This window comes from Eucalyptus grandis, chromosome 9 (genome assembly GCF_016545825.1).
Source record: "Eucalyptus grandis isolate ANBG69807.140 chromosome 9, ASM1654582v1, whole genome shotgun sequence".
Lineage (NCBI taxonomy): Eukaryota > Viridiplantae > Streptophyta > Magnoliopsida > Myrtales > Myrtaceae > Eucalyptus > Eucalyptus grandis.
In genome coordinates this window covers 15,823,775-15,844,543 of record NC_052620.1, presented here as the reverse complement: position 1 = coordinate 15,844,543, position 20,769 = coordinate 15,823,775, and the positions used below count along the sequence as shown (strand labels likewise).

Sequence of the window (20,769 nt, the reverse complement as noted above, 5' to 3'; positions counted from 1 at the left end):
GTACGGATATGGAAACTCACATAACATTCTGGAACTCCATAAATTGATTAAGTCCAAATTCTTTTAGTCTTTGCAAGTGGCCCTAACACAGCTGGTAAAGTCCAAACCTTTCGTCTGTGTAGGTGGCCCTAACGTTGAGTAATTTGCGTGCAATTAGCAGGATTTGTGATTTCCAGTTCTTGAGCTGGAAATCCGTCACACCCTCACTAGCTCGCACCAATGTACAAACTTGGGTTGTCTCTCATGTTCCTTTAGTTTGCCTTTTATACATTGTAAAATCTTAACCTAAGCGAGTTTTAAATAGGAGAAATTGCTTTCTTTTGTAATAACCTTTGTACCATGATCACACTTACGCATGGCAGAGAATGATCTCATTTGTGGTCATTTTATTGGATATTATTCGATCATGCCATACAAAAATTAAGTGGGTTAGTAGCTGCCGTGTCAAAAGTAAAAGATTTTTTATGCAACATTTATATGATCATCTACGGATCTAAGGATGGCCGAAAGAGTACTCACGCCTAATCAACTGGGCGCTTAAAGAGAACGAGATAAAATGGAAGCTTAGGTGTTTTTTTTTAATGAGCAATCATGTGCTATTCTCTGTGATTTATTTAGGGAAAATAGAAAAGAAAAAAAAACGCACCTCACTTTTTATTCAATGACCATTTACATACCTTTATTTTCGAAAAATACCATTCACATACCTCTAAATCAAAATCCTACGTCGGAAAGAACAGGTTTAGATCCTTGCAGACTCATCTAGCATATTATTCAAGGTTTTGACGGTTTGGTTTGGAGTAGGCTTTGAGTGTTTTAGGTGGGTGGGAGGATTCCTGACGTAGGGTGAATAGATTTGGAAAGAAGACGACATTTTCGAGACACGAGGATATTTTAAAAGATAAGGGTATGTAAATGGTCATTGGATGAAAGATACGTCTTTGATCTTTATGCGAATTTGTTTCTCCTCGTCTCCTTGGAGTTACACTTGTGCAGAACTTTTTATCAGCTTCACATCTGAATTTTTTTTTTTAATCCATCGACGTGAGATCATACGAAACCCAACATGATTTATAGCACTTAGATGCCTTTCTGACTATGGCATTTCCATCTGCCACCATCTCATCTCATCCTGCAACCCAAGGTAGAGGAGGAATTATTAAGAGAGGCAGATGGGAGTTTTAAATGAAGTGAGGTCCATTTTCCCCTTCTGCAGAAGCAGAAGCAGAAGCAGAGAGACAGAGAGCACACAGACCAAAGCCATGGAGTTTTTCACTTCCCCACCAGAGGAAGAAAAACCCTCTCGTCTCGGTAATTGAAAGGACAGGCTCTGTGACGTGTGCTGTGCTGTGTGCTGTGTCTGTGTCTGTTGTAAGGTCTGTCATTATTACTGTTCCTCCACCATTACATGCGTCCTTGTCAATATCTGACTCCACACAAAACTCATAAAAAGCTTTCCTCAAAAACTTCCTGCAACCCTCTCTGCCTCTGATGATTACTCTGTATCTCAGTCTCTGCAGAGCTAGAAAAACCAGTCACAAAAGCCCTTACTTGATGATTCATGAAGCAGAAACCAGAGATCACAGGCCATAAGTACACTTCAAGATAAAGGACAAAGATTCATGACAAGATAACCCCTCCCTGTACATCAAGACAAAAGGACTTTTAATTCAACACATTAAACCCCCACCCCCCTTCGAGACCATAGTTAAAGAAAAATTGGATAAGCATGAACTCCCACACAAACAAGAAAGTCTACTAAATGCTTAAAAGATCGGGCGGCGGTGGTGGCGACTGGGGCGGCGGTGGGGATCTACGACCATCTCTCGCTTCTTTCGTGGGAGACTCCAGTGGGCTCGTTAAGGGTTCCTCCTGTTTCACATTGCATGGCTTCGGGAACTCAGTCAGGATCTGGACCACCTCCCGCATGGTCGGGCGCTCGACCGCCTGTTCCTCGACGCAGAGCATGGCAACATAAAACAAATGCATGGCCTCATGGAGTGGGACGGTGTTCAGCCTGGGGTCGAGGATTAACTGGACCTCCTCCTTGTTCGAGTTGGTCATTTTCCGGACCCATTGGACAATGTCGACCCCGTCCCCAAATTCCCCAACTGGTTTTCTTCCGGTGACTAGTTCGAGCAGGACCACGCCAAAACTATACACATCGCTCTTCTCATCCACCTTCAAAGTGTATGCATATTCTGGAAAAGGGAAGCAAGTAAAGTTAAAATTGAATAAAAGATTCTACCAAACCAAAATCCCAAAGCGCTTGCAATTGGTTTTTTCCTTGATGTAGAAGCAAAATCGCCAAATTACTGGCAAACCATTTGGTTAATGTGAAGAGATCATCTCTTTTGGAGCTTTCCTGTGGAGCTAAATATCAGTGCATGGGTTCATAACTTCATATAGAGACAAGATGTTGGATATTTTGTCATTATGGTAGGTTACCAATAAAAACATGAGATTAATTGAACTCTTGGGCCTGCCAAACTCGAGAAACGAATTGCAGTAAAGAGACTCCCATTTATGTGGCAGATCAGAATTTATGACATTGCATGCTTGTCTGAAAAGTCAAAGCAGAAGTGACTCCAAGAAACTCTGGACATAAATACAACCCATCTTCATGATTGCAATGAAGTCTACTCAAATTTCAAAAGAAGAAGAATCCACCAATTCTGGAGATTTATTCAACAATGCGCAGGGGAAAAATTTGTCATTTTAAGTATAGTGCTATTATCATCATTGGTGAAAAACATAACCTCTAACTTATCAATTACTAAAAAACAAGAAGAGAAGATCCTATGATTATCGGAAAGACAATTCTCATGATCAAAACATGCTTTCGCAAGACGTGATTGATCTCTGAAAGTATTGAGTTTGAACGGTACCTGGCGCAATGTATCCATAGGACCCAGCAATGGCCGACATGCACTCGGATGCGCCCGAATCTTGAAGGAACTTGGCGAGGCCGAAGTCGGCGACGTGGGCTTCAAAATCAGAGTCGAGCAGGATGTTGTTGGACTTCACATCCCTGTGCACAATCAGAGGCGAACAGTCGTGGTGAAGATAGCAGAGCCCTTTCGCAGCTTCCAGGGCAATCTTATACCTCACGCTCCAGATCAAGTGGCCTCCTTTCTTGCCATGAAGAACCTCGCCCAAGCTCCCATTAGGCATGTACTCATAGACCAGAAGATTGGTTTCGTGGTTTGAGCAAAATCCCAGTAGCCTTACGATGTGCCTGTGCCTGATTTTTCCCAGAGTTTGTATTTCAGCGTTGAATCCGTGATCGTGGGAAGACCCTCTTCCCATCACGGGCAGCCTTTTCACGGCGACATGATCGCCATTCGGCATGCTGCCTTTGTACACGATCCCCGCGCCGCCTTTCCCGATGATGTTGTCCTCCTTCAAGCTATCCAGGACATCCTCGCAAGAGAAGTCCAGCCTCTGGAAGGCGCTGAACTTCCATGCCCTGGCATCGCTGGCTTTCTTGAGGGATCTGGCCTTGATTATTGCCACGATCGCGAAGATGATAGAGCACACGAGCAACCCGATGACAAGGAGGAGCTTCACTGAAGCAGAAAGTGGCCCTTTGACATGCGCTTGATGGATTCCAGTCATTTCTCCATCTTTGCAAGGGCCTAAGTATGGTCCACAGAGTTCAGGGTTACCCAGAAACGAAGTGTAGTTGAAGTAACTGAACTGGCCGGTACCCGGAACTAGACCAGACAGATTGTTGTATGAGAAATCAACGGAAGTTAAGCTCTGCATGGTGGAAATAGACGGGGGAATGCTGCCGGATAGGTTATTACTCGACAAATTCAAGTAGTTCAATATCCTCATACCGGTGATTTCGTTCGGGATCTCACCGGAGAGCTCATTCCCACTGAGGTCAACAAAGGTTAACAGCTTGCATTGGCTGATTTGGGCCGGAATTGGACCGGAGTACCTGTTGCTGCTGAAATCAATCTTGGCAAGCTGCTGCAAACGCCCTATTTCAGGTGGGATTTGTCCCGAGAAGTTATTGCCATCCAGGAGGAGCTTTTGGACCCCTGAGAAGTTGCCAATAGTCGGTGGCAAAGACCCACCAAGTTTGTTGTTCGAGAGAGTAATCTGACCAAGCTTCAAAGCTATCGAATCATCGCTCACAGGAAACTCTCCAACAAGGAGATTATCCTGAAACTCAACTTGGTTCAGCTCCGGCAACCCGAATAGCCCTCTCGGGATCGACCCGTTGAGGTAGTTCCCCCCCATTCGGATCCTCTCCAAGGACCGGCATTTCCCAAGAGACTCAGGAATAGGGCCCAACAGGTAGTTGCTAAGAGCAATCAAAATCTGAAGCTGATTACCATAACACAAATCAGGAGGAAGAGTACCCGTCAATTTATTCGACGAGAGATCAACGATCTGGAGATGCCCATTCTTGCCCAAACCCTGAGGAATACTGCCGGTGAAATTGTTCTCCCACAGCTGCAGAACCTGCAACTCGGGCAAATCAGCAATGAACTCGGGAATCTCACCATTCAGCTTGTTCCTGAAGAGATGCAGGAGGGTCAGGTTCTTCAGCTGAGAGAAGGACTCGGGAATCTCTCCCGCGAACATGTTGTTGGACAAATCCAGAGACTTGAGGCTATTCAAGTAGCCTATCTCAGCAGGCAGAGACCCTGCAAACCCATTCACTTGAAGAAACAGAGTGTCGAGATTCTGCAGCTTGGCAATCTCAGGCGGTATCTCGCCGGACAATCCGCAGCTAGCCGCATCGAGCCTGACGAGTTGAGACAGGTTACCAATCTCCGGGGGCAAGCTTCCGTCGTAGCTATTGTAGTACCCGAGATAGAGTTCTCGCAGCGTCGTCAGGTTCCCGATCTCCGGCGGGATGGCGCCGGTGAGCTCGTCGCCGGAGACGGCCAGGTACTCGATGAACTCCCACCGGCCATACTCGGGCGGGATCCTCCCGCCGAAGTAGTTCCCCCCGAGGTGCAAATGGCGGAGCTGGGGCATCTCGGCGACGGCGACGGGAGGTCTCCGGTCATGTTGTTGTTGTAGAGGTCGAGGACGCGGAGGTTCCGGAGGAGGCCGAGCCGGGGCGGGAACGTGCCGTTGAAGACGTTGTTGGAGAGGTTGAGGTAGCGCAGCGCGGCGAGGGCGGAGATCTGCGGCGGGATGGGGCCGGAGAGCTGGTTGGCGGCGACGGAGAGGGAGGTGAGGAAGCGGAGGTGGGCGACGTCCGGGGAGAGGGCGCCGGCGAGCTCGAGGGACGAGAGGTCGAGGGCGGTCACGTGGCGCCGGCGGGCGTCGCACGTGACGCCCTGCCACGAGCAGTGGCTGCTGCCGTTGGCGGCGGCGGCGGAGGTCCAGGAGGAGAGGGCGGACTGGGGGTCGCCGGTGACGGCGGCCCTGATGGAGAGGAGGGCGAGCGGCTCCGTCAGGCGGGTGGGGGCGGCGGAGGCGGCGGCGCCGCGGCGGAGGTGGAGGAGGAGGAGGAGGAGGAGGAGGAGCAAGAAGGGGCGCATTTTCTATATTTGCTGAAGGAGCGGAAGAGCGGGATTTTGAGATGAGAGATGGAGAGAAGAGGCAGGAGTGAAGTGTTGGAGAAGAGTGAAGGGAGGGGACTGATTATATTGTCGTTTTCTTGGCTTTTTTTTTTTATTTGATTTTTTTATTTGATTTGATTTTTTTTTTTTGTTTTTTCTTATGTTGTCTGTTTCTCTTTTCATGGGCATTGTCGTTTTCGCTGTTGGTATTTCCCCACTCACTTACTGTGAAAAGACCAGAAGGGATTCACGTAAGCAGTAGGCTCGTTTTTTTATTTATTTATTTCTTTAAATCTATTTCACAACGAGAAGTTCTTGCCACGTGTGTAAATTTAAAGAACATTTTCGTGAAAATTTTAAAGCATTCCATGTGCGAGCAAGGATCCGAATTAGCCAAAGGTAAAATCGGTCACGGCGGCTTACAACGTTTTGCTTGGTCTGGGCGGAATCGAGTTTTGAAAATGAATGTTGTGAAATGTCGAATTAAGTGTCGTCTTGTTAAAGGATTAGTGTTTTGCTGATCAAATCAAGTTGGCAATTCAATCGCGTACGAGAGGGGTCGGCTTGCTTTTCCGGTGCTTGTCATTCACTTTATTTATTTATTTGTAGATTCCATGAATTTAGCTCAATCCCGACTGTGGATGGTTTTATTCCATGCACATCACGAGGAAGGATCCGAATTAGCCAAAGGTAAAATCGATTACGGCGGCTTACAACGTTTGCTTGGTCTTGGCGGAATCAAGCTTTGAAAATGAGTGTTTTGAAATGTCGAATCAGGTATTGTCTTGTTGAATGATAAGTGTTTTGCTAATCAAATCAAGTTGGCAATTCAATCGCGTAAGAGAGGGGTCGGCTTGTTTCTCCAATGCTTGTCATTCACTTTCTTTTTTATTTGTAGATTTCATGAATTTTGCTTGATCCCGACCGTCAATGGTTTTAATAGTCTCATTCGATTATGACTCCGGTGGTGCGATAAGATTTTCTTCTTTTTGTGACCCTTTTGCTAGAATTCTTTGTGGGGTCCTTCTAACTAATTAGATTAGATTGAGTCCCACTACCCATTTCCCATTATCTAAATTGAGTTGAATTGGGACTGAGCATGATTACATGAAAAGTTGCATGATTGGGGGTCTTGGACAGCAACTGTTCTACTATTTCAAAAGAGAGAAGCCTTTTGTTCAAAGATTCTTTCAAATTTTCTTTTTTTTAATAAATCTTTGCAATTATTATTAGTTTATTCCTCCCAAATGTAGGGTGGTAAAAAGACAGGCAAGGACACCTCCGTTTTCTGTCTTCCATGAAGCTTCACCTGTCCTCTAAGTACCTCCGCGAGTGCGCCAAATAGTGAAAATGATCATGGGGCCTCTCCTTATAATAAATATTTTGCTCGAGCAAATAGCATCCATGTGACACCAAGACCAGTCCCAATGCGCATATAGTTTATTCATCTCGACTCTCGAGCCAGTTCTATTATGGGTAACTCGAAACACCAATCACGCATACTCAATTTAGACTTGCCCAACGTGAGAATAGTTGCTTAATCAGCATCTCTGTAATTTTAGCCGTTAACTAGATCAATCTGTTCAATAAAACGATTATCACATAGCAAAATCTTTTGCAAAAAGCATTATTGACATCATGATGGGTAATGTAAATTAGTCGTCAAAGCTTGATCTCGTGCGTGTGCACAGTTCATGCAAGATTGATTACGCTGTCGTTCAATCATAGAGGTTCTAAAGCAAAGGGATTGGTAATTGATTAAAGTGGGGAAGCTTAATGCTTCATTATTCAACAATCCTTCGTTAATTGTCGTTTTGCTCCTTTATTCTTTCTTTTACTTTCTTCATTAGTTGAAGATGAGACTGGTACTTACCTTCAATGGATGCTTTTGCAGGAAATCAGAGAGTCCAAATTTTTACAGTTGGAAAGTTAACAAACCTTGTCATGTAGCCAAAAAGAACAAGAGGATGACACTATTCATCCATCACGTAGTGGGATTTAGATGCGCTGGTCAAATGAGTGAATCGGCGCTTGGCAAATATGATTAGATAGAAAATGTCATGCATTTGTTGAGGTGCACGTGGAGACCCGCTAGGCGAAGTTCTGTAATGAGTCATAATGCATTGTATTTACATTAAAAAAAATAATAATAACCAATTCACTATGATCGACGCATTATGAGGACTAATCGACCAAAGAATATTAATTACTAAAAGTGTTACAACACATAAAGCAATCAAATCAATGAGAGAGATTTATTGAGAATTGTGCGTCATTGATATCGACATCAGACAAGTGATCTAGAGGCAATATCGATATCCATGGAATTGTTTAATGAGGCTCATCATATAAAAGGTTAACCATTTTAAATTTTGGCTAAGGGTTGAGAACAAGAGGACACCGAGACCAGGATGCAAATTGAAAGCACGAACACCAAGCGATTGTGGAGTAACCCCGTGGCATTGGAAGTTGTAACTATTTTTGGATGAGACCAACGTGTGAATTGGAGGCTTGAAATCTCGTGAATGCAGTTGTAATTGTGCTTAGAGTAGTAACTGCTAGCGAACGGATGTAATTAGTAAGCTATAAAAATGGAGGTGCGTGTGATAATTGAAGACACTCGTAATCAAAAACGCTTATTCCCAGCGTACTTATTATCATCTTATTAATTAATTGTCCCCTCATCTTCAATTTTAGTCATCATTGTCATTACTTTTGTTTTGAGTTTCTCGTTCATTTTCACTATAAAAGCCATGAGTTCCTATCCATAATTGCCACTAAACCCATTTCATTAAAAATCAAAATTTAATTTTTCTAATGAAAGATTTTCACTATTTAGGTCAACACCAATTTTTGGTGAAACACATAGATGTTAAACTTTTTGAGTAAATGTAAGTTTACGATTAGTCTATATACTCTTGCTCGAAATATAAAACCATCCCTTTACTTTTCTTGGTTCAAAATGATTCATACATTTTTAGAAATTTTGATATATTGACCTTAGTGTCCCACTAAGAACTCAAACTTTGCATTTGTAGGCCTTTGGGCCATCCTTGCCTTTGTTTGTAGCCTTTGCGGGCATGACGGTGGTCACTTGCCTTAGTGTTCTCTCTCCCTCCCTCTCAACCATGACCGCCACTCGCGGTGGTCGTGTCCAATGTGATGGTGACCATAGACAAGTGTAGTTGCTTCATTGACTCTCATTGTTACTTTAAAAAAAAAAAAAATTGCTGATGGGCAATTAATCCATTCGAGCATGTGTTTCAATGTCTACATCAGGATTGCATGGTACTTTTACAAAGAGGGTAACGATGGATACTTTAAAATATACCGATACTATTTTCAAAAATAGAGTAAATGGATGATTTTGAATTTTTAGTAAGTATGGAGGGACTATCATTGACATTATGTCGCATGTTATTGAGCTTCTATTTGGACCGTGGTACCTCTAAGTTGAGATATGAGACTTCCGCTGGACGTTCCGATAAACCCTAACTAATTCAGCTTCAATACGACAGCTTCTTTCATGTTTTTTGTCGTCCATCAGTAGTTAAAGATTAGACCGATACTAACCTTAGGAATGTTTTAGAGAGTCCAATATTACAGTTGGCAATTAAGTTAACAAACCTTGTCATGTGGCCAAAAAACGAGACGGATACATTTCACCCCATCACGGGGTGACATTAGTAAGTGCTGTTCCATTAAATAAATAGGTGGTCACCAAATATCATTAAACAAAAAACGTCTGGGTTAATTTTCTTATTTGTTATAAAAAATAACATCACAAAACCTCAAACTATGTTCATTGTGATACACATATCATGAACTTATCATTATTATTTTTTTGTGTTACTTATAACCCTAAACTTGCCCATTGTGACACCAATGCCTCAAACTTTTTTTTTTGGTTATAAAAACGTCCTGAATTTATGTCAGTGTAACGAGTATGTCTTAAATGAGAATTGAAATAGAGGGTAAATAAGTTTTTCATGACACAAAAAAGTTGGTGGTATTAGTGTCACAATTGGCAAATTTAGAAGTTTTGATGACATTAAAAAAAAAATTGGGATATTTTTATCACAGTAGACATAATTTGAAGTTTTTTGTGGTATTTGATCTTATTTTAAACAATGCTCGCCTAACTCTAAATATTCACGTGAAAATAAAATAAGAAGTATTCATGTTAAATTCCTTGAGATCAGAGAATAAAATTCACAGTATCAAAGAAACAAGCTTGTAGGTCATAACAAACACGCAACATCTTCACCCACTTGCTCTTTCCTTTCTCTTAAGCATTAGAAACGATTCACTAAGTATGTTACATGTACCAATAATGAAAATCAACCCTCACATATGATGACACTTGAATAAACTAGATTTATTGAGTGATTTCGTTTGATAATCCAGGATAAAGCCTCGATTTCTTGTAAGTCCATGCAACACCAAGTAAACTCTGTGAACCGGTCGAATTCGGGCATTTGCCCTGTCGAGATAATCCTGATCCAGAGCGGCATGCGTGTGCCTAAAGGGATTTGGACGCCCTATCTACTCTCCTTTTGAAAATCAGAGGCTCTTCGACCGAGGAATCAATTTGGGACCAAATCGCATTCCTAAGCCCGATGCTCTTCGTATTCCGCAAAACGCGAAGCGAGGTTTATTCAAAGCACTGTTCCGTGCATGGGATTGTGTTCGTTTGTCCCCTTCCTCTTTGGATTCCATTCTTATCCTCCCTTCGATCGAGTTGGCAATTTAATATAGACGAATATCTCTGTTGGACACTGCTCTTACTCGGGACTTTCTAAACAGTTCTGTCTTTGACACAGAGACTAAGTGGATGGAGGGGAGAAAGCAAAGCTTTCTCAAGGCCTGGCTATGGATATGATGAATCTTATCATGCTCAAGGACATGATTACAAGATTGGTACCGACTTGCCTGTCAGAAAGTATGCCATGAATTTGGACATGTGATACAAAAATACATTTGCAACGATCCGTTTAGTGGGACCCACACGACACTAACATTTGACCCATTAAAATTGGTTTGTTAATTTTAATGGTTAATACTATCAAAATCTTCAAGTTAATTTTTGGGTCACAAAAACTCCAAAAATAATATGTTCGTACCGCATTTATCTCCATATAATTTTTGCATAGTAGAAAATCCTAAATTGGTACATTTGTATCACATTTATCTCAAATGGGTATACTCATGTCGCTTTAATTCCATTTTAACAAGAAAATGATAGCCAATAAGAGATTCAAATTTCTTGAGATAAATATGGTGCAGGTACATCAGTTTGAAATAAATGTGATAAGTGCGTATCAATTTAAGATTTTTTCTAACATAAAAATTTGTTTAGGATAAGTGTGGTGCGAGTGTATCCATTAGAGAGCACCAATTTGAAGCTTTTGGTATTTAATAAACTCATCCAAAATTTCCACGCGCAGCGGAGCAAACTTGCCAATCACACTTTTCTAGGTGATTTCACGTGTTCTTTTTTTCTTTTTAACCTTTTGAAAAATTAAAGTGTTCTTTTATCTTGACTACTTGACCATTTAATCATTGCATTGCCCCAGGTGACGTGCGGTTTAATTATATCTAAGACCATGAACTCGTTTGATAAAGTTAAAAAGCAAGTACCAAAAGTTGAACTATTGAATAGTAGGCGTGCCCCATCATTTTAATGTTGAAAGTGAAAATAAAAAGTTACTTTATTTAAGATGGAAAGTCGATTAACAACTAGTATTAGTTTCAAGGATATTGTAGGTAGGTTTAGGAATACTTTTCACCAACAAAAAGTAATTTCTGTCTTGAAAAAGCTGATAATTAAATTGACATTTATACAATAAGATTAAAAAGTTAGAGATATCTAGATTGCCATATCAATCTTATCTTGCAAAAATTCACCACAATGACTATATTGAAATTTCTTTAAAAGATTTAGGATTAAATTAATAAAATTGAAAAGATTGAATTGATATCTAAATAATAAGTTTAAAGTTAATTGTATAATTTTTCATTTTTCTTTTTCTCTCAAATTTGGACCATTCGTGTTTGTCATTTTCGTGCTTTATTTCTACATAAAGCATTCATAGGATCTTATAAATGTAGCGTACTTTGCACGTGAGCTAGTCGCAATTTAGTAGCGAGATAAAGTTTAATCTTTTTAGCATCAACAATACGAAAGGCAATTATTGCTTTTACTCGATGGAGAGCTGTTCCACTCCACTTTTGTAAAATAATCATGTATCATTCGTATTTGTTCAGTAACACATTCGGACAATCTTTGATGGGTTTATGGCTCAAAAAAGGGATAAGCTTTACATATGTTACAACAATATAATTGAGTTCTACACCCATCTCTTTCTCCAAGGGGTGCGCGGTTTTTTCAAGATTGTTTCAAGGTTGTTTCAAGTTCTACTTAGAACCTAGAATCTTCCCATCGTTGAAATCAGTTCCTAAATTTTGAAACTTAGAATCTACCATGCATATTTTAGAATTTAAAATCTACCATATTATATGTTTCAGAGTCGGTTTTAGAGTTATATCAAGTTTCACTTGTATTAACGATTGTAATGAATTGTCACTAATCACCACTATTTACTTTTACAATCTATCTATCATAATTCATATTTAGATACACATGCAAAAATATGAAACATTAACAACAAAAAAATTCCATTCATTGATATATTGAAATGGAAGTTTAGATTAGTAGTTCCGGATCATACATTCATCATCGGACACTATGGAATCAGCAAGATTGCATGAAGATATGGAATAAGAAAAAAAAATTTGTTCCAAGTTCTACTATCTTGCCTGCATATCTTAGAACTTGGAACCTAATAAGTGGGAATCGGTTTAATTTTCTGATTCCCGATTCTGCCCTAAAAAAAAATACTCACACCTACTTTTTCCTCCCTTTCTTTCTTCTTGTACCTTCTATTTACTCACGTTCACCTCACAAGAGTCTCTCTCTCTCCACCTCTAGTTGCCGCTACCGCCATTGCCTCTTTGCTTCTAGCAGGAACCATGCGAGCTCCGTCACAATGCTTGCTGGGACCTTATCTAGTCCAAATCGGTTCGCCCGACCTCGATCTAGACCAGATCTTAGGCAGCGATTGTCGTCAGTCTTGAGTCTAAAGTTCAAAGCACTGCGGGTGACTCCCATTTTACCCTTTTATGTTGTACACAATATTCATGAGGTGCGGTATATGTACTAACTAGTTTGATTCATTAAAAGTGACGGGTGTCTCGTGAGACTTACCAGATATATGCGACCGTCCAGATATAGTTTAGAATATGTGTTGGGTTTACTGAATAATTCTTTGCTGATGAATAAGTCGAAACTCCATCTTCGCAGTCGGCCCACATTTCTGTTGTGTTCCCGCACATCCCGACCTGATCAAGCCAAGTAAACTCCTAAGATCTCTTCCAGATTACGAAGAAAAAACAGCTTCTTTTGGGAATGCGGTCTAATTTCTGTTACATAGAGATGGGAAGTGATGCAAAATTGAACAAGTATGGCCAAACTTTGAAATTAGAGATGATTTGTAGTTGGAACACTATTTGATAGAAAAGTTCAGAGAACAATCCTCTTAAGTACCATATTTTCTGGTGCGATCAACTTTCCAAAGGGAAAGTCATAGACGGAGGTTCATCCGAATTTATGTTCTGCATTTCCCCTCGGATTTTCAGAATTTATACTTAATAATCCATGATCTTGCGATATAGAAAATAGTGAATGAGTTACTTTGCTAGAATCACATACCTTCTCTTTGCCTTCATCGGATTTGTGGTCCAAGCTTGCTGCTAATATCCGATCTAGCCAACTGCGAGATCACAAATTTCAGCCAAAAGACGGTGAGTTTGGCTGCTCGATAGAGAAATCAGCAACCCTAACCAGGCATTGCAATTTATTTTATGCTTCAAATGTTAATTCTGGCGATACAAGTCCATGACAATTACTCCAAAAACGCAATCCGCATTTGAATTTCTGCTATAATCTACCGAATGAATTGAGTTGACAAGGATTTACTGTTGTCATCTTATTTTGGAGAGACTGTAACGGCTACCGGTCATGGTCATAGTCGATTATGTCTCATTAAAGAAGCTCTGTGAAATGATTCTGCAGTGCATGTATCCGCATTGTCAAACGTCGGCTATGGAGCCTGCTTCTTCTTTGGTCACTCGTTTGTTTTCATTTTCTCAAGTTCATTCACAAGTTCGCATGTTTTTGGGTCTTTCTTTTCAGGCATAGATCTATTTCTGCACGTAGCTCTCGTATCAGATGTGCAAGATCTGCTTTCCCATATTCTGCTGCGGTTCTTGGTATGGCTCGATACTCCATTGACAAACTAGGTGAGGCAGCTTCTGGTTGCATGTTGGGAGTTCTGTTGGATACCTTTCGACATTCTTTCGGGATGCTTAGGACGCTGCTGTGCTCTAATCTGGTGACTCGTATTGAACTTGCTTTCCCATGTGGCTTATGTTCAAGCATACTTAGGTTTTCGGTTTGAATATGTACCAGGGAGTGAAATGGCGAGGCTTGTGTTCCTTCCCTTTGAAGAAAGTCCAGTATAAAAATGGGATTCGTGATGAGAGGCTACCGTAGACTCTGCATTGACACAAAACTGAATCTATTCACCCATTACGGTGGCGTGAATAGAAAGGAAAAAGTAGGGCGAATGACTGTCGTACTGTAAGATTAAGTAATGAACAATTTCTGACATATTTCGTCTTCGCACGTATTGTTTAATTATGTAACATTTAATTGGGTCAGTACCTGTTGTGGCGAGCTGAAATTCCTATAAAAGCAGCCGACATTTCATTCACACCTGAATTTTGGTAATTTCACCGTATCTCCCCGAACCCTACCAAATTTATTGATAAGATTAGTTATCAAGTTGGCCGTGTATCCGACGGTTGCTTTGAATTGCTTAATTCTGACAATTTGCGTACACCTTTGGATCGATTAGGAATATATCTTTCTGATTTGTTTGTACTTAATGCCAATTTTGAATCAACCTTCGGAGCAAAAAAAAAGTAGAAGCACTCGGATTTTCCCACGGCAAGCTCCCTCTCTCCGGCTATCTCCTCCAAACCTGGCGTTGCCGCCGTCCCCTGACTGGTCCCGCCACCTCGCTCGATGGTTCCCTGCCGCCAGTACCCTCCCGGGGCCACCTAAGCTCGCCTTCCGTCCGCCTCTGATCAGCTGCTGTTCTCAGTCTCCAGCACTGCCCAGAACCCGCTGGCATTGCCGCTCGCCTCCACTAGTCGGTGCTGTTTGCCCCCGTAAGGACCCAGTCACTGTCCCCGACAATGGTCCCATCACTGCCCAGGTCCCGACGTCGCTGCTGTAAGCCTCGCATCACCACTGCTCGAACCGGTGACCCCTGTTGGTCCCAGTCGCTGCCACCCAATTTGCTGATGCCGTCTGATTAGTCCCGCCAGTGTCATTGTTGATTTCGGGCCCCGCTGTGATCGTCCTTTGATGATCGCTCCTGCCGGTGCTGTTCGCTGTACACCGTCGATCACCTCGTTGCCGGTTCACGTGGTAATCTTGCCTGAGGTAAAATTAGGTAACGTGTTATCCAATTTAGCTTGCTTTCCTATTTTGGTACATTTAATCTTTGAATAAATTACCTCGCGTATATCCCCCTGCACATCTTAGATAGATTAAAATATTTAATATCCTATTTTGATTGATCTTGAATTTGTTGAGGATATCTTAAATGGGGAATCGAATCTTTGAGCTGGAATATTGAACCCTAATTAAATTTTTCCTCTTTTATGTGTCATGAAGTGATATTTAATTAGCTAAGTTTAATCTTAATAATTATTAAAACCACTCAAATTATTTCGTTAACATCATTAGATTAGGTGCATCACATAAAATAAAAATACAAAAAATAAAAAAAAAATCGCATTGTATCTAAAACTTGGATGTGCATTCATGCATTTTTCCTAATTTAGAATTTTATAGCATTAGGAATCATATAGCAATTTAGGAAACCATGAATTTTATTTAATGCCTGACTAGGAATACATATATTATGTCCTAGTTAATTTAAGTCATCGCGTAGATTTAGGAAGTATCCTACTACTTACTCATAAAGGAAATACCAAAAAAATGTTGCATCCATATTTCATATAGATTGCATTTAATTGTAAGAGTTAATTCATGATTAGTTCTATAATGTTCATGTTGCACATTGCACGTCATTTAATAAATCAAATGTCTTTAGGAATTCATCTTATTCATCATCTCATATAGAATAGAATGCATTTAGGATTAATTATTACTTAATTCCATTGCATATAGTTTAATATTGCTTATGCATGTCATGCGATAAGGTTGATTCATGTCATTCAATAATGAATGCATGCATGTAATTTAGTCAATCTAGAATTCTAGGTATCAATTGCATGTTTGCATATTATTTCTTTGTATATAATTATGCAAAGTCATTGCCACTACGACAATTTGCAATTGCTTTTCATACGAATAACTTGACATATGAGTTAAAATCCCCCACTTCTATTTTAGTACACCAAAGACTCGCTCAATTGTTGAGCGTAGCAAGGAATGGGCATGGTTGAACACTTCTTGATATAAGGACCTTCTCGAAACTCTGATATCTAACTTCTTTATTTGGCCCCAAATAACCAATCAGATTTGGATATCCAACATCTACTTAGTAATATTTACATATATAAATATATTATTTACCTATATAAATATATTGTAAATTTAATTAACATATGCCAATTAGATATATGGATGTATCTAAACCATTAAATAACATACCTAGAGGAGAATGGAGAAAATGTGCGTCATGTCTTCTAATAGCTTCATAAAAGATATGAGTATCATGAGCTTGTCCCTCCCAACCAGCCCAAACATACACAAATTGCATATTAAAATTACATATGGCTAACATGTTTTAAGTTGTTCATTTTCGACCAATAAAATGAATTTGATCATACGTAGGTACAATAGTTGGGATATGTAACATCAATAGATTAAATGCAATCCTTAAAATTGGATAAAATCATCGATCTTTCCTGATCTTCTCTAGAACTTTTATATATTGTCGATCAATTGGTTGGATTAAATCTTTTCTCATATCAAATACTTTATCTAAAACTAGCTATAGTGCCTACTTATGGTTTCCCCGGAACGTTAAAAACGCTATTGTGCTAACCTATTATCTATACCATGTCCTAAAATATAAAGAAAGATACCAACCATTTCTCTAACATCAGTATTCCTAGATTTTGAAGGCCATAACATGTTACTAAATCATGCATTAAATGGTTAAATACAATATTATGCATTCTAAACATATTGTAGTGTTTTATTAGATTAGCATCTTCATCAATAAACTCTTTTAACCATACATAACTTGTATATGTTGAGGTCATGCAAGGTTATTTGCAAAGTTTGGTCGCTTGGTAAAGAATTATAACTTCAGCGATTGAGACAAGATCTCATAATTCATTTTCCTCTTGTTCATGATTTTCCCTCTTGTTCATGATTTTCCGTTGTATGTAAATCATCCATAACTGCTTCAAGTAACAAAATATGAAGAAAAACAATGTATTAATCATCACATATATGCAAACTATCACATTAAGAGAACACCAAATGAAAATAGTTTAACATCAAACACTAATTGAAATTAGGTTCACAAGAACTGCAAATAAAAATCCATAGATAGAAACAAAGTGGAATAACTAAGCTTCAAACTTGAGAACAATAAGATGCTAACATCCTATTTACGAAGACTTGATTCTCTTCTCAACTCATATTTGAAATACTTTACTTTCTTTGCATAATTTTTTAAGCTCATGAAAACTTACCTATTATCTATATTTTCCTTTAAATGAGAAATTGCAAAAAAGTACAAGTCTTTGTCTTCCACAATCTTAGGTATGGAATCCAATATCTCTATGAGGTCCTCGTAAGGACTGACTAAATTAGTTGCTTTAGATGTAGCAGTGGTAGTGCTCATACTCTCAACAATTGTAAATAGCTTGTTAATTTGTGTTTTGAGCTCTTCTTTTGTGCTTAATTTCTTATCTTTCTTTCCTTAAGCTTGCATCTTTGAAGTCTGCACGGCTCTTTTATGGGTTTGAGTTCCAGTTGGTTCAACAACGATTTCATCCACAGGATCATCTAAGACCCCACAACATCATCAATACAGGTTGTGTGGCCTCCACATCATTATTAATACATAAACCTTGTACATGATTCCACATAATTCCTTCAGTAGCAACTGTATCTTTGAACATCATATCTAACTTTACTTTAAGATCAAGATACATGTCTTTCATCCTAAAAAAGCCTTAAACTTTGGATTGACCTGTTGCTGACACCTAAATTTTGGCGACCCGCTTAGTCATTTATTGCATTAAAAAATTAGGGGTTAATTTTATTCCGGAAAAATAGTTAATTGCATAGCATATAGTTTTAGGTGCATTTGTTTCTTAATTTGCATTTACATTGGGTCGGTGACAAATGGGTTTGATTTAGTAGTTCTAAGCTTTAATTTTGGCGGGTCGGACTAAGCCCACGAAGCAAGTAAATTGCCCGAGCCCGTTTTCTTTTAATAACAAGAATTACCTAAATTGAGATTTGAAATAATATATTACGGTGGATTTTTGGAATTTAAGAAAATCGGGTTGCAATCTTATCTTTAGGTGATAAAATCAGGAGATGTGGAAAATAAAAGAAAAGTGATATTGCGTGCGAAAAAGAAATCTTCGCGGATGCTGATTTGAAAAGGAAAATAAAACCCTAATCTTCAGCCTATAAAAAGGTTTTCACGTAGGGTTTCGGGAGGAGGCCACACATTGAATATACGGCCACAATATAGAAAGCATACGTGAAGGAGAGGGAACGTGAGGGGAAAGAGGCTGGCTTTCTCTCTGCAATGGCTCGTTGAAGCTTCCTCGCAGCATCTCGGCGCAATCTTTAGCAAATCTCTACCACATTAAACAAGCCTTCGAGCCAGCATTGGAGTTCCATCGTATGAGTTTCCCAAAGATAGTCCAGAACCTCCAGGTGAACATCCAGCTCGCCGGCTCAAGGTGTCCTTGGCAGGTTTTCAGCAAGATTCCCGCCACGGCTAGCCTTAGTCGTGCCTCATCAAGCAGCTGCAGGGTTTCTCGAGGGACGTCAATAATCTCAGTCGAGAATTCCATCCTCTGGTCACGTGTTCAAGTTCCAATCGACACCGATCTCGGAGCCTTACCAAGCGAAATTTCTTAGACGATTACCTGGTCTTCTCGGAATACCTAACAGAGACGTCCACGAGATAAACCCGGAGAGAGGCTCGTGCTTTCACTTCTCTACTGCACCCATTCACAAAGTCCACGCATGAAGAGATAGGAGAAAAATCGGGGCATAGATATTCTCAGTAAAAAAGGGGTGGTCAACTTTGAGAGGGATTTGATTGTGTTTCATAAAAATTGAGGACTAAGCTGGAGTAGTCCCTGCACGAACATCTTCTTTGGCCCACCGCTTCGGGAGGTTTCTAAAGCGGTCCCAGGTTGATCACCAAGATGTGAGCAGCCGCGTCTCCACCCCATCAACGACCAGCCGCAGAGCCATCGAACATCGCAAATCACCTGTGAACCACCACAGCCACTGACCTTGAGTCGTGCCGCCCCAAACCTCCGTTGCAGCCCAATCCATCACCGAGGACGTTCCTTTCACGGCCACCCAAGATTCCTAAGTCGTTGTTCTGGCCATCATTGGTGAATCACTCCAATAGACTTAAATCTCAACGGCGAAGCAGCCACGCCTTGCACAAGTCTTTCCTTGGAGGTTGAAAATTTAAGTGTGGATTTTAGAAGGTCAAAGTTTGACAATCAGTGGGATTGTCAGAAGGCTAGTGGATTTCCTTGCGTCACCAAATTCCACAAAACCAGCATTGGGAGACCAAGATTCGCCGTCCATCGAGGAGTCCCTTGCCGAGCTTACAAATTTTTGTTTCGCAGGTCTCGTGGAGCCCATCGGGTGATTTTCGAGCAACCGAGCACCACCACGTTGCATCGCGAGTAGCCATTCGAGGATCGGAATTTGGAAACCAATATTCGAGTTAGGTGAAAATCTTATCTATTTTGATTTTCGAAAATTCCATTACCTTATTTGGGATATTTGTTGATGCATATAATTGAAATTCCTGATATGCCATGATATTCGCAACTCAAGTAGCTTCTTGAATTAGGAAATTTTCCTAATTTCGCAACGTGCGTATGATTGACAGTCCGATTTCACGCTCGAAATACGACTCGTAATCGCACGAAAAAATCGCCAATCCGATCTCACGCTCGAGATACGATTCGCGATTTTATTTAAAAATTGGCCAATCCGATCTCATGCGCGAGATACGATTCGTCAATTTATTTCCAAAATGGACATAGATGATATCTTGCCTGATTTGTTGCCGTGATGTTCTTGATGTCTCATTTCGATATCTCCCGTAAAAGAAAGGAAAGATCCGAAAAAAATCCGAGTTAGATTAGATTTGTTTTAGAATATTCATGGTTTTAGGGTTATCCTGCATGTTTAGAATAGGAAATTTATTTATTTCGAATTTTTGAAAAAACAAAAAAATCCAAAACAAAATGCATTCGTTTAGGATGTTAGTTTTTTTATTTAAGTTGCATGTGACAATTTTTTTTAATTTCGAAATTAAGAAAAAGAACAACAAAAAATCATCATGCATATGTCATGTAGAACTAAGGCATTTAAATCAATCTTTTTAGATAGATTGCATCTTAGGTTAGAGATTGCTAGGTTAAGATAATATCCTGGTTCAAATTAGGATTTAGTCTGACCTAATCCTTAATATAAGTTGGATAAAATCTTAATTTAGCTAGATAATTTTCATATTTTTCTAATTTCGAATTTCACATTAAAAATGCAAAAAATGACATAGGATAAGTTAGTTTCAATTCCTAGGATAGATTGCATTCTTTTTTAAATAAAATAAAATAAAAAATGTCATTGCATGTCATATAGAATTAGAGTTGGTAATTATTGCTAGGTCTATTTAATTGGAAATTACTCGTCATTAGAATTAAGTCATTAGATTAATTTAGATTGCACATTTAATCATTGCATTTATTTTATCCATGTCATATAGTTTAGGCTATATTGCCATGCCATATCACTACATGTTAGATTAGTAACATTGCATTGCATGTAGATTAGATTCTCATTAAG

The 20,769-nt window shown here is 39.9% G+C and overlaps 1 protein-coding gene across 1 annotated transcript; it reads right to left on the bottom strand.

Moving 5' to 3' along the window:
• Nucleotides 1-1,458: 1,458 nt before the first annotated feature.
• Nucleotides 1,459-5,572, bottom strand: LOC104418402 (leucine-rich repeat receptor-like serine/threonine-protein kinase BAM1). The gene is given in 3 exon segments (XM_010029731.3): nt 1,459-2,201; nt 2,889-5,018; nt 5,021-5,572. Coding segments are annotated over 3 exon segments (3,063 nt in total). The 5' UTR covers nt 5,511-5,572; the 3' UTR covers nt 1,459-1,758.
• Nucleotides 5,573-20,769: the final 15,197 nt, after the last annotated feature.